The sequence below is a fragment of the Prionailurus bengalensis genome, chromosome A3 (genome assembly GCF_016509475.1).
Source record: "Prionailurus bengalensis isolate Pbe53 chromosome A3, Fcat_Pben_1.1_paternal_pri, whole genome shotgun sequence".
NCBI lineage: Eukaryota > Metazoa > Chordata > Mammalia > Carnivora > Felidae > Prionailurus > Prionailurus bengalensis.
The window spans coordinates 11,684,822-11,697,018 of record NC_057354.1 but is presented as its reverse complement, the minus strand read 5'-3'; the positions used below and the strand labels follow the sequence as shown (position 1 = coordinate 11,697,018).

General features: G+C 57.9%; 1 protein-coding gene and 1 long non-coding RNA gene across 2 annotated transcripts in view; both read left to right on the top strand.

The window, feature by feature from the left end:
• LOC122467281 overlaps nucleotides 1-12,197 on the top strand; it is a 217,762-nt gene that overhangs the window by 21,500 nt on the left and 184,065 nt on the right. The window lies entirely within an intron of this gene.
• On the top strand, nucleotides 4,525-6,626 carry CEBPB (CCAAT enhancer binding protein beta). Its single transcript, XM_043553683.1, has one exon. The coding sequence runs from the start codon at nucleotides 4,965-4,967 to the stop codon at nucleotides 6,003-6,005; it is 1,041 nt and encodes a 346-aa protein (XP_043409618.1). The 5' UTR covers nucleotides 4,525-4,964; the 3' UTR covers nucleotides 6,006-6,626.

Sequence of the window (12,197 nt, the reverse complement as noted above, 5' to 3'; positions counted from 1 at the left end):
GTTCCCCTTGCCTGGTCCAGTGTCTCCACAGCTATCTGCATTCGTGTTTTTGATCGGGTGTCATCTCAGCGTGTCCTCCCCTGCCCACTCTAACCTACGGTGAAAATCCAGGGGCTCTGGGGTGGCTCACTCAGGTGAGCGTCCAACTCTTGATTTCAGTTTGGGCCATGATCTTGCGGTTGGTGAGATCAAGCACTGTGTTGGGCTCTGCACTGAAGCATGGAGGCTGCTTGGGACTCTCTGTCCCTCTGCCCCTCCCCCCCTTCCAAATAAATAAATACTAAAAAAAAAAAAAAGTTAAAATCCAAACTCCCCAGCTCTCCTCATTCCCATCCTCTGTTGTATTTTTCTCCAGGGTGCTTGCCAGGATCTAGCACACTGTATGCTTTACTCATTTATCTTGTTATCTTCCAAGGGGAATGTTAACTCCATGAAAACAGGAATCACTGTCTTGTTCATGAATGTTTCTAGGGCCTGAACCACAGTCGGTGCCAAAAATTGTTTGGATGAAAATCAAGTGAAAGTGAGCACCTTTTGTCGGTAGACATTGGTTCGTGGGACATTTTTATTCTTTTCACTAGCCTTCCCGTGTCCTATCATATCCGCAGTGCCCACTTCTGGATCCCAAAACAAGAGGGTTCACATAAACCACTCCTGCATTCCCAGATCCTGCCACATGGTGGCAGCATGTGCACAGGCAAGTTTCAGGAGCCGGGCCTGAGCGCCTCCCCGGACTCCAAAAACTCTGGATCCCAGGATATTTGGCTTTAAAGTCTTCAGGGATCTAATTTGGGTCCCATTTGGGAGATGGGGAAAGTGGAGCTTCCAAGAGGAGGCATAGTGGAGAAAATCTCGGACACTGGAATCCGGAATCTGGCTTTTAAGTTTGGCTGTTTTACCAGTTCAGTGTGGTGTGGGTGGGGATCACTGCGTGTGAAGTTTCCGTGGCTTACCAGGGTCAGGCCCTCTGGGGGGCCGGGCGAGGGCTGATGCACTCGCATGTGTCATGGTGGGCTAGTAGGAGGGGGAGCTGCTGGCCCAGCACGCCCAGGACAGGGGGGATATTATTACCCCATCGTGCAGGCCTGAGACTGGGGCGGAGAGGACACACCCGTGTCATGGCCAGGAGGGCACAGAACAGGAACCTGAGCCCGCCCCCCCCCCCAGGCCCCCACTCCAGATCCACCAGAGACTGGCTCCAGGGACTATCTCTGATGGTCCCTCTTTCAGCCTTATGTTTCTGCCGGCTGGCTGATCTCTACCCTGTGCACACACCTGCCTCCAAGCTCCCTCAAAGGGGCGAGCCTGGGACTCCCTTTGGGCAAGTTGCCTCGGTTTTCTCCTCCTGAAAATGGGGCTGAGGAAAAGCTGCAGGCTGGGGGAAGGGATTTCGAAAGCAGTTTGGGGGCAGAGGAGGGTGTGTATCCGGGGAGGAAAGATCCTGTTCCTCCACGGCCCCCGCCTGGCTCCTGCCCAACACTTCCAGCCACACACAGGCCCAGCCCACAGATTCTGGTTTTAAAAGAGAAGCTGGAAATTGGAATTTTGATGTGAGGTCTCCTGGTTTTTAAATGTTGGCAATAGAGACATTAAAGGAAGCAAACAAACGAAGCCAGAACGCCAGGGGGTCAAACTGAACGCATCTGTGGGTTGCCTCTGGCTCTTTGCTGCCAGTTTGAGACCCTTCCCCACCCCAGGTTTCTGCAAGCATCTAGGTGGGCCGGTAAACTGGAGAAAGGGTAGTGTGGGTGGCGTTGGCCGGAACCTGGCTCCTGGGCTCTCCCTGCCACAGTGCCACTGTGTGTGCTCTGTGCCCATCAGCCCTTCCTTGGAGGGAAGGCTGAGAGTCCCTGCAGCAGCCAGCAGGGCCTGTTGAGCAATGAGGCTTGTAAAAACAAGGACTCACGTCACCCGAGCACGCAGCCTCCATGCACACACCTGAAGTGGCTCTGGGACGGACACTGCCACTTGTTTCGCCGCCAGATGGGAGCGGGGAATCTGGGGCAGGGAAGCACAGGAAGCAAAAGGCACCCTTCTCTGGGTCCCAGTTTTCCCATTCGGAAAGTGGCGTCCACATCACCAGACCTGTCACGATTATGACGAACCCAAGGGGGAAGGTGAGCCTGGAAAGACTTTAGTCCTTCCCACCCCTTAGATGTGACCCTGGCCTCAGTTTCCTCATTTGCAAACTGAAGATGATGATAAAAGGATCTGCTTCCTACAAATTATCAACAGGATTAAATGAGTTATTACATGCAGAGAGCTATAAATGCGGTCCAGAGAGAGTGCAAAGTTGGCTCAAAGACACATAGGAAATCCTCTAATTAGCTTCAGACCCCCCCCTCCCCCCCCAGGTCTCACTGCAACTAGGTGGGCTCAGAGATGAGCTGAGGCTCAGACAGGGAAGCCATCTTGCCTAAGGTTACATAGCCTAGCTAATGCGTGACCTCACTTTCTCAGCTTCCTCCATTCATTGAGCATCTTCTGTGTGTCAGGCACTGTTCTAGCCACTGAGGGCCCAGCAGTGAATGAAACGCAATTCCCTACCCTGGTTGGGATGACATGGGGAGGGGGCAGTGGGGACAGAAACCCAGCTGCATAGAAGAGATCATTTTGACTATAATGAGAATATGGGGGATGCAAAAGAAGTGACTGGGGGCTTGGGACTTTTGATGGGGAGGTTAGGGAGGACTTCTTGGAGGTAACCTTTGGGCTGAGCCCTGAGGAACTGACTTGGGCAGAGCTATAGGAGAACAGTGTTCTTGGTCCAGTGGGAATGGCAAATGCATTCACCACTGGTAGCTTTTGATCATGCTGGGCTCAGGAGTTCCAGTATTCAAGGGCCAGCCCTCATGGAGTGGGCAGTCTTCTGGGGAGAGGGGAGACTGAGGTGGACTAGACACCGAGGGTCATTAATGGTAGCTGGTGATAGGCTGGAAGGCAATTCACTAGCAGGCAGGGCCAGGAGGGCCTCTTGGAGGTGGTGTGAGCGTCCCACTTTGCAGCTTGGAAGGCCTGACTGAGTGGCCCGGGGGCCTCGATCCCTCCCTGGCCCAGAGGCTGCTGGGAAGGCCCAGAAAGCCAGCAGGCCCGGTCAGTGTTTCATCCTGTTCTTCCCTGCCCCCCATCCCCCAAGGGCACTTGGAGATGTCATTTCTGCAGCTCTCTGGGGCGGAGGTCACCCCAGCTCAGCAGATAACACTGAAGGTTGAGCAACGCCTGCCTTCCCCGCCAGGGCCAGGGCTGGGGTCAGTGGGCCGGGGGTTATCCCCAGGCAAGCTGGGAGCTGTGGCCCGAGCGGCCTGGGCCAGGAGTGGCAGAGGGGTAAGCCCAAGGGGCCGCCCAAGTGGCCTAGGAATGGGGCTGGAGAGGGCAAGGGGCCCCTTGAGCCCACTCCGCCCACTGTTCAAATCCAGGATGGGCCATGGCCTGTTTTCCCATCTGTGTACCAGGAGTAGCAAAAGCGTCCTCATGCCAGGGCGAGAAAAATGAACCCCGGGTCCAGGCCCACCCTCAATACAAAGTAGGGACTTGGTGACAATAGGGGAAGTCCCTTCCCTCTCCGTGGCTCCCCGTGGGGTTTGGCCTGACACCTCCTCCGTCCCCAACCACCTCCCCCAGCCTCAGAAATATGTTTTTTGGCCTCAGGTTGGCAAATAGGTCTTCGGGCACCCTGACAAAAGCTTTTGAGACTAGTGGGGGACATGAGGCCATGTGACCTTGGGAGTCCTATGCCGGCCCCTCTGCCTTCTTTGCACCCTGGGAGGGGGGCGGCTTATTTCTAATGCGCCTCCCAGAGTGGACTTCAAAAGTAAGCCTTGTGTTTGGGAGACTGGTGGAGACAGCAATACAACTAATAATAATAACTGTAACGACACCTTCATGGATGGAGCTTGAAGTGAAGTGACTTGCCCAAGGTCACATAAGTGTGTTAGAGTCTAGCACCCCTGCCCCCTTCCACTTCCCTGGGCCCATGTCAGGGTCAGGTGGGGCCGGAGAAGACCCAGGTGCCTTCTAACGGGGCGGCAGGTCTGGTGGGCGGGGCTAGGGGAGGGGCGCGGCCACCGCGGCAGAGGCCCCAGTGGAGTGCGCCGCAGAACTGACCCTCATTCCCCCGACCAGGGTCCTTGTATTGGAGGTGGCTTTAGGAGGGTTATCTCCACCAGCGTGGAATCTCCTCCTTCCAAGAGCCATGGATGGGGGCAAGTTTAGGGCGGGGCCGCACCCGAGGTGGAGATGGGTCACCTCTTCAGGAGCCAGAGCCGGGGGTTGGGGTCTCCAGGATCCGGCTTGGGGAGCGCCCCCTCTGAGGCGTTCCGGCTGGGCGCCGCGGATCCTGAAGCCACCGCCTCTTCCAGCAGGGGGCGGGCGGCGGCCGTGTTTTGGGTGGGGGAAGGCGAGCGCGTTGCCCCCTCCCCGGATCCCCACCCCCCCCTTTCCAGGAGAGCCTCCAGCCCGGAGGGGGCGGTCCGGGGGCGGGGTCGCGCCTCCCCTTCTCGCTCCCAATCCCGGGGCCTCCGGGTGGGGGTGGGCAGGGGGCGTAAGGCCGCCCCCCACCGATCCGGTGGACCCCGGAGGGCGCACCCCTGGTCTTGGGTCTGGCCGTCGTGCCCCGCCGGCGCCCTCCCGGGGGTCTCGGGCAGCTACACCGCGTCCCGGCGGCGGCGGGAGGGGCCGGGGCGGCTGCCAGCGTGACGCAGCCGTTGCCATGGGCCGCCTTATAAATAACCGGGCTCAGGAGAAACTTTAGCGAGTCAGAGCCGCGCACGGGACCGGGAACAGGACCCACGCGAGGGTCCAGCTGCCAGCCCCCGCACTAGTAGCGGCCACCCCGGCGGCGGCAGCAGCAGCAGCAGCAGCAGCAGCAGCGACACAGCGGCGACAGTTCGGAGCCGGGAGGCCGCGCCACCTGCGGGCCGGCCGGAGCGGGCAGCCCCAGGCCCCCTCCCCGGGCACCCGCGTTCATGCAACGCCTGGTGGCCTGGGACCCAGCATGTCTGCCCCTGCCGCCGCCGCCTGCCTTTAAATCCATGGAAGTGGCCAACTTCTACTACGAGGCGGACTGCTTGGCTGCTGCGTACGGCGGCAAGGCGGCCCCCGCGGCGCCCCCCGCGGCCAGACCCGGGCCGCGCCCCCCCGCCGGCGAGCTGGGTAGCATCGGCGACCACGAGCGCGCCATCGACTTCAGTCCGTACCTGGAGCCGCTGGGCGCGCCGCAGGCCCCGGCGCCGGCCACAGCCACGGACACCTTCGAGGCGGCTCCGCCCGCGCCCGCCCCCGCGCCCGCCTCCTCCGGGCAGCACCACGACTTCCTCTCCGACCTCTTCTCCGACGACTACGGGGGCAAGAACTGCAAGAAGGCGTCCGAGTACGGCTACGTGAGCCTGGGGCGCCTGGGGGCCGCCAAGGGCGCGCTGCACCCCGGCTGCTTCGCGCCCCTGCACCCGCCGCCCCCGCCGCCGCCACCGCAGCCCGCCGAGCTCAAGGCGGAGCCGGGCTTCGAGCCCGCGGACTGCAAGCGGAAGGAGGAGGCCGGAGCGCCGGGCGGCGGTACCTCAGGCATGGCGGCTGGCTTCCCGTACGCGCTGCGCGCCTACCTCGGCTACCAGGCGGTGCCGAGCGGCAGCAGCGGGAGCCTGTCCACGTCCTCTTCGTCCAGCCCGCCCGGCACGCCGAGCCCCGCCGACGCCAAGGCGCCCCCGGCCGCCTGCTATGCGGGGGCGGCGCCGGCGCCCTCGCAGGTCAAGAGCAAGGCCAAGAAGACCGTGGACAAGCACAGCGACGAGTACAAGATCCGGCGCGAGCGCAACAACATCGCGGTGCGCAAGAGCCGCGACAAGGCCAAGATGCGCAACCTGGAGACGCAGCACAAGGTCCTGGAGCTCACGGCCGAGAACGAGCGGCTTCAGAAGAAGGTGGAACAGCTGTCGCGCGAGCTCAGCACCCTGCGGAACTTGTTCAAGCAGCTGCCCGAGCCTCTGCTTGCCTCCTCCGGCCACTGCTAGCGCGGCCCCCGCGCGCGGCCCCCTGCCGGCCGGCCTCCGCGCTGCTGGGCGCGCCGCGGCCGCCGAGACTCCGGGAAGCGCCCGCGCTCCCGCCCCCGCCCCTGGTGGCGCCGGCAAAACTTTGGCACTGGGGCACTTGGCAGCGCGGGGAGCTCGTCGGTAATTTTAATATTTTATTATATATATATATTTTTTTGTCCAAACCAACCGCACATGCAGATGGGGCGCCCGCCCGTGGTGTTATTTAAAGAAGAAATGTCTATGTGTACAGATGAATGATAAACTCTCTGCCTCTCCCTCTGCCTCCTCTCCAGGCGCCGGCGGGCGGGCCGGTTTCGAAGTTGATGCAATCGGTTTAAACATGGCTGAACGCGTGTGTACACGGGACTGACGCAACCCACGTGTAACTGTCAGCCGGGCCCTGAGTAATCGCTTAAAGATGTTCCTACGGGGTTGTTGATGTTGTGTTGTTGTTGTTGTTTTTTGGTCTTTTTTTTTTTTTTTTTTTGTATTATAAAAAATAATCTATTTCTATGAGAAAAGAGGAGTCTGTATATTTGGGAATCTTTTCCGTTTCAAGCATTAAGAACACTTTTAATAAACTTTTTTTTTTTTGGAGAATGGTTAAAAGCCTTTTGGGGGCAGTAGTTGGCTTTTGATTTTTTCTTTATTTTTGGTGTATATGATATATTTGCTTTCCTGGTGTGGGGGCTTGTGTGTTGGGGGGCTGCTGTTATTTTTGGCTTCTATGGTGGTTGGGTGGGGGTGTTACAGCTGTTTGTTTGTTTGTTTTTTTCCTCCTCTGCTACAACCTTCAGGGTCTGTGCTTGGAGATGGTGGGGGAGGCAGAGTGCTGGGTCAGGCTTTCAGGGTGACTCAGCGCCCCTGGGTGCTGGGGAGGAGTGACTGGGAACCCTCCTTGGGGAGACGGCTAGGGCCTCTGGCTGGTCCTGAGTGCCAGGCTTGGGTTTAGAGGCCCTGCAGGTCTGTGACCTCTGCACAGTGTTTGGGGCATCAGGCCAGCAGGCCAGATTACATAGGAGGAGGGGGGTACAGATCTTGGTCCTGCTAAGCCCAAGTTGGGGCAGATTCTTTCGCTAAGTGTAGATGGGCGGGCTGTTTAAAAAATACTTTGCGTGTGTATATATTTATTTTAAGAGGAGCCTGGGTGTGTGGGCGAGCTTGTGTTTGTGTGTCCCTGGCCAGCCGGAGGGGAGAAGCTGGGCCAGGTGGAGGAAGGTGGGGGAAGGGTTCCCACGTTTCCATTCCCCTTCCTCGGGGTTGGGGGTCTACCGCTTGTCCTCTGCCCAGCTGTGGACTCCACGGCCCCGCTTCACCTGCTTGCTCGCGGTGGCCTCGCCCGGTTTGAACCTGGGACCGCCGTCCCTGATTTCCAGAGACATAAGGGACCCCTGGCAAGGCTTCTGCTTCCCTGCCCCCTGCCATCCTCCCACCCCTCTGCACTGCACCCCCACGGCCCTTCCAGCCCTGGACAGCGTTCCTGAGAGCCGAGGCTGGACACGGAGGGATTGGTGTGGATACACATTCAGCGTCCCGCAGTGCCTGGCACGCAGGAGGTGTTATATAAGCGTTTGCTCTCGTTATTATTTTTTGCTGGGAGGTTCCTGGCATTTGGCAGCCAGTCTTCAGCACAGCGAGAGTGTGGCGAATGCCTGCCAGGGGTCGGGTGTCCAGTAAATCCTGGACCTGACCCACGTCATGTAAACCTCCCAACAACCTTTGCACAGGTGGGTACTGCTACAAAGCCTGTTTTTAGAGCCGTGGGGCAGCCTCTTGTCTCATCCCTATGGGTAAGAAAGTGGTTTGGGGACCCCGTCTGCTAGGAATTCAGTGGTGGGGTAGAATGGAGCTTCATAGATTAGTTTGCCAAGGGCCTGGGGCAGCCTGGGAGCAGCTGCTGGTATGGCGGTTTTAGAAGAGGAAATGCTTTTTCCCCTCCCTTTTCCTCTGGGGGCCTGGATGTGCTTTCTCACTGGGAACCCTGGGTATGGGGGACAGAGGCAGGCAGCTCCCACCATCATGGAGCTGAGGGTCAAGGCAGGCTACCCCACCCCGGCCTCTTTCGTTTTTGGCAGTAGGGCCGTGTGGGGCACTGGGCACAGATAATCTCACTTTGGTCCCGGGCCTCCGTCAGTTCCCCCCACCCCCCACCCCCTAGCAGGTCTCCCTGTCCTGGGTGTCCTGGGTGGGTAGATGGCTGGTTGGGACCCTGGAGCCTCGAAGTCAGTCAGGTACCAGCAACAGCACATTGGTTCAGCTGCCTTTGAGATTTACCCGCTAAAGGGTGAAGGCTGGGGGCTGGACTCCAGGGAAGGAGGTGGCTCAGTCCTTCTGTGGGTGAGGAGGTCACGATTTAAGAAGGAATTTTCCCAATCCCTGCTCTCCTCTTTGTCACTGAGAGCTGGCTGGTGGCCGCTGCTCGCCCAGAGGAGGTGAGAGGGGAGCAGCCTAGCCACACAGTGACACCCCCCCCCCCCAAGCTCCCCTTTCCTGAGCGCCGTCTTGGAGCCAGCACTGAGCACAGACCTTTACATACTCCCATCCGGATTCAATCTACATGAGCACTCCATGGACGCTGTTATGCCCATTTTATAAAAGTAAACTGAGGCCCACAGAAGTGGGGTTAGTGCTTAAGGTGGAACGGGGCGAGGCCAGTTCCAAAGTTAGGTTTTGACCCTCAAGTCTCTGCAGAAAAGCCTGGGGTCAAGAGCCTGTTTTGTAATCCCAGCGCCTGCCCCCAATCCTGGGCCCTGCCTGGATGACTCCTTGCCCAGTCCCAAGTTCAGGTACCCCACATGCTGGAATTAAGTGACTTGCACACAGTTTCACAATTTGGAAGCGAAATGAAGGGGGTTTGACCCCGAGCCCATCTGACCGCCCCTGAAGAAGGTTGGGGAAAAGTTAACGGGTTGAGGGCTCTGCTGGTGGCCTGGGTGGCCTGGTGTGGGAGCACTGTGGACAGAGCTGTGCCCAAAAGACCGGGAGACTTCTTAGGTGGGGGGACACTCACCCCATGGATCTAGGCTAGGAAGGTTAAAGGCTTGCAGGGAGGAGGGAGGAGGCCATCCGTAAGTCAGGAAACAGAGTAGGTTGGGGGAAGGGGCACTGGTGGGGGGGGGGTGGCACCCAGGAGGCCAGAGAGGAGTCTTGAGGTATAGTAACAGCGGGTGTGAGTTCAGGGATTATGATGTGTAAAGTACCACTCCAAGGCCCGGGCTCCTATGGACCAGCAAGGATCCCTCTGTCTGCCCGAGAAGGCCGGTCATGTTAACCACAGACCCATTTAATGGGGCTGACCACTGAGGCCAGCTGGGAACCCTAATGTTTGCTCAGGACAGGAGAGTTGACAAAACACAGTCCTACCTCACAATCTTGGGCAGCTGTCTCACGGCCTGGTGATTTCACCAAGGAGAAAAGTGGGTGTCCAGGGTGAAGGCGGGAGACACCGCCGGGGACGTGCCCGTCGAATCAGCCCATCCGCCTCTTTGAGGCCGCGGCTTTGGTTGTGGGCATTTTCCCGCCAAGCAGACAGGCTCAGAGAGGGGAAGAGGCCTATCCAAGGTGGCACAGCTAAGAATGTGGGAGTTGGGGTAGGAAAGAGAAGGGACACTTCCCCATGGAAACACCTAAAGAATGTGTCCTTCTCCCCCAGGGTCCCATCTAGGCCTCCCTGGGACTGTTTTGTTCGTGTGCCTGAGACATTTATTTGTCCAGTTCCTTTTTTCATTTCTTCGGCAAGCATTTATTGAGCACCTGCTGTGTGCCAGGCCCTATGCTGTGTGCTGGGGACGTGTGGTGACCAAGCTGGCAGTGACAATTTATGGGGAGAGGCAGACAATAAGTTCCAGTAACTAGAGCACGATAATGACAGGTGGGGACAAGGGCTCTGAAGGAAGGAAAGTGGGGCAGGGAGGGGCTGGGAGGTCTAGGAAAGCCTCTCCTGGGAGGCAGCATCCGAGCAGACACCTGAGCCAGGTGAGGTGTGAGGGGAAGGGCCTTGGTTTATGGGGCACACGTGCTGTGCTGGGTGCCGCCGTTTTTTTTCACGTGCCCTTTATCCTCACAGTGACCCAATGACTTGAGTGCTGTGTATCATCCCCCTTCCCCAGTTGGGGAAACCGAGGCACAGAGAGGCAAAGTCACTGGCCCAATGGCTGATGAGTGGCTTGTGTGAGATTTGAATTCGTGTCTTCCATTTGAACCTGGGAAGCCTTCTCTACCTGCCTCTGCCCATGCCCCAGATTTCCTATTTGCTCTGTTTTCCTGTCTTGCTCCCCTTCCCCCATCTTTTCCCGGTCTGGCTGACCTGCTGGGTGAGCCCGGATGGAGTCCCAGCAGCCCCAGCCGCCTGTCTGTCTGTGCCTCCTTGGAGGTTTTCAGCCTCTTATTGGGCATGTGCAGGCAGGTGTGTGAAGGAGGCTGGGGGTGGGTGGGGATGGGGCTAGGGAGACTGGAGCTTCCGGGGTCCCTACCTGTTAGAGTTTGAGTCCCTCCTGGTCCTCTGAGACCAAGAGGTAGGAGTCCCAGTTTACAAAGTGGGGACCTGAGGCTTTGAGAGGGGGCATTACTTGTTCAGAAAGCAGAATAGGTCTTAGAATCCATATCTGCCTGAGCCCCAAGTTTGGGTATCTTGTCTGCTTGTCACTGTCTACTGGCAGGGGAGGGGGGCGGGTACAGATGGGCAAACCTTGATTTTATAGCCCTTGAGGGGTAAAATGCTCGGGCCAAAAAATAAAAATGCTCTGAGCTTTGTCCCTTACTTGCTGGATGACTTTGGGGCAAGATGCTTAGTCTCTTTGGGCCTGGGTGTACATTTGCATATTCAATCAGGATCAAGTGAGCAGCTACCGTGGGCCCTGGATGGTCTCTGGGCTCCCAGAAGTGACATTGAGGCACGGGAAATGGGTGACTGAACAGCTGGAAAACTGCAAGCTAATTTCAGATTATGCTGAAGACCTTGAAGAAAATGAAGGGGGAAGTGGTAGAGGGTGACAGGAGGAGGAGTGTTTAGACAGCATTCCAGGCAGAAGTAGCAGCACGTACAAAGGCCCTGAGGCAGGACAAAGCTCTGTGTGCTAGGGAAAGAGTGAGGAACTGAGGTGGCTAGTATAGAGGCAGCCAGGGGTGGCATGGGGAGAGGAGAGCAGAGGGGTGGCAGGGTCCTTTGTGCAGAGCCTTGGTGGAGGCTAGGGTGAGGCTGAGGGAGGCTGTTTTGAGGATGAATGAGTGGGTGTCCCTGGCAGGGCCTGGCACCTGGAAGGCCCTTGACAAGTTTGTTGATGGGAAGGAACAGGGCCCTCAGCCTCAGGAGGAGGCAAAGTGCAGTAGGTAAAGGGCACAGGGAGGCTGCCTGCCTGTGCCCAGGAGACCTCGTGGGTGAGGAGCCTCTGACCCAGGGCCCGGGGCCACAGGGAGCTGTTCACCAGGCAGGAATGAGGGGAAGGGCCTGCCAGGAGGGGGGCACCGGAGGAGCGGAGGCCGGGAGCCAAGAGGGGGAGAGTTCCTTGGGAAGCCGTGACTGCAGAGGAGAGGGCACGAGGGAGGGAGAAGGGCTAGGCTGGAGAGACAAGTGGGGCCAGGCTGCCCTGAGGCCTCCAGGGTGGGCGTGTTGGGGTGTCAGGGGGTAGGCAGGAGGCTGGGCCCCAGGAGAGGTGTTTTCTTTTTTATTTGATTTTCCAAGCAACGCACGAGCCTGGTGGCGAGGTTGAAGATTGCAGAGCATCAATAGAAGAAGGAAATAAAAAGCACCTATAGTTCCATTACCCAGAAACAAACCCCGTTGACACTTGCTGTGTGGCCTCGGGCAAGTCCCTTTACCTCTCTGCGCCTCGGTTTCTGTGTTCATAAAATGGAAAACTAATAATGCTTGTCCCATAAGGTTTTTGTGAGGATTAAATGAGTTAATTCGTGCAACATATTTAGGGCCATGCCAGCACACGGTAAGTATTAGCCGTCATCATCATCATTAACAGCGTTCCCATTTTGGTGGGGTCAGGGTTCTGGTGCTGGAATTTACCTGTGTTCTAGTTCTGGACCCCCCATTTCCTGGCTGTGTGATTTAGGGCAAGTGGCTGCATCGTGGTGTCCCTCGGTTCCCCCATCTGTAATACGATAATAAAGTTCTTCATGGTGTTTTGTAAAGATTTGATGGGTAAATTCATGTAGGGTGAT

What these genes read in the sequence shown, in the direction of transcription:
- CEBPB (XM_043553683.1), top strand. Translation starts at nt 4,965, where the DNA reads ATGCAACGCCTGGTGGCCTGGGACCCAGCATGTCTGCCCCTGCCGCCG.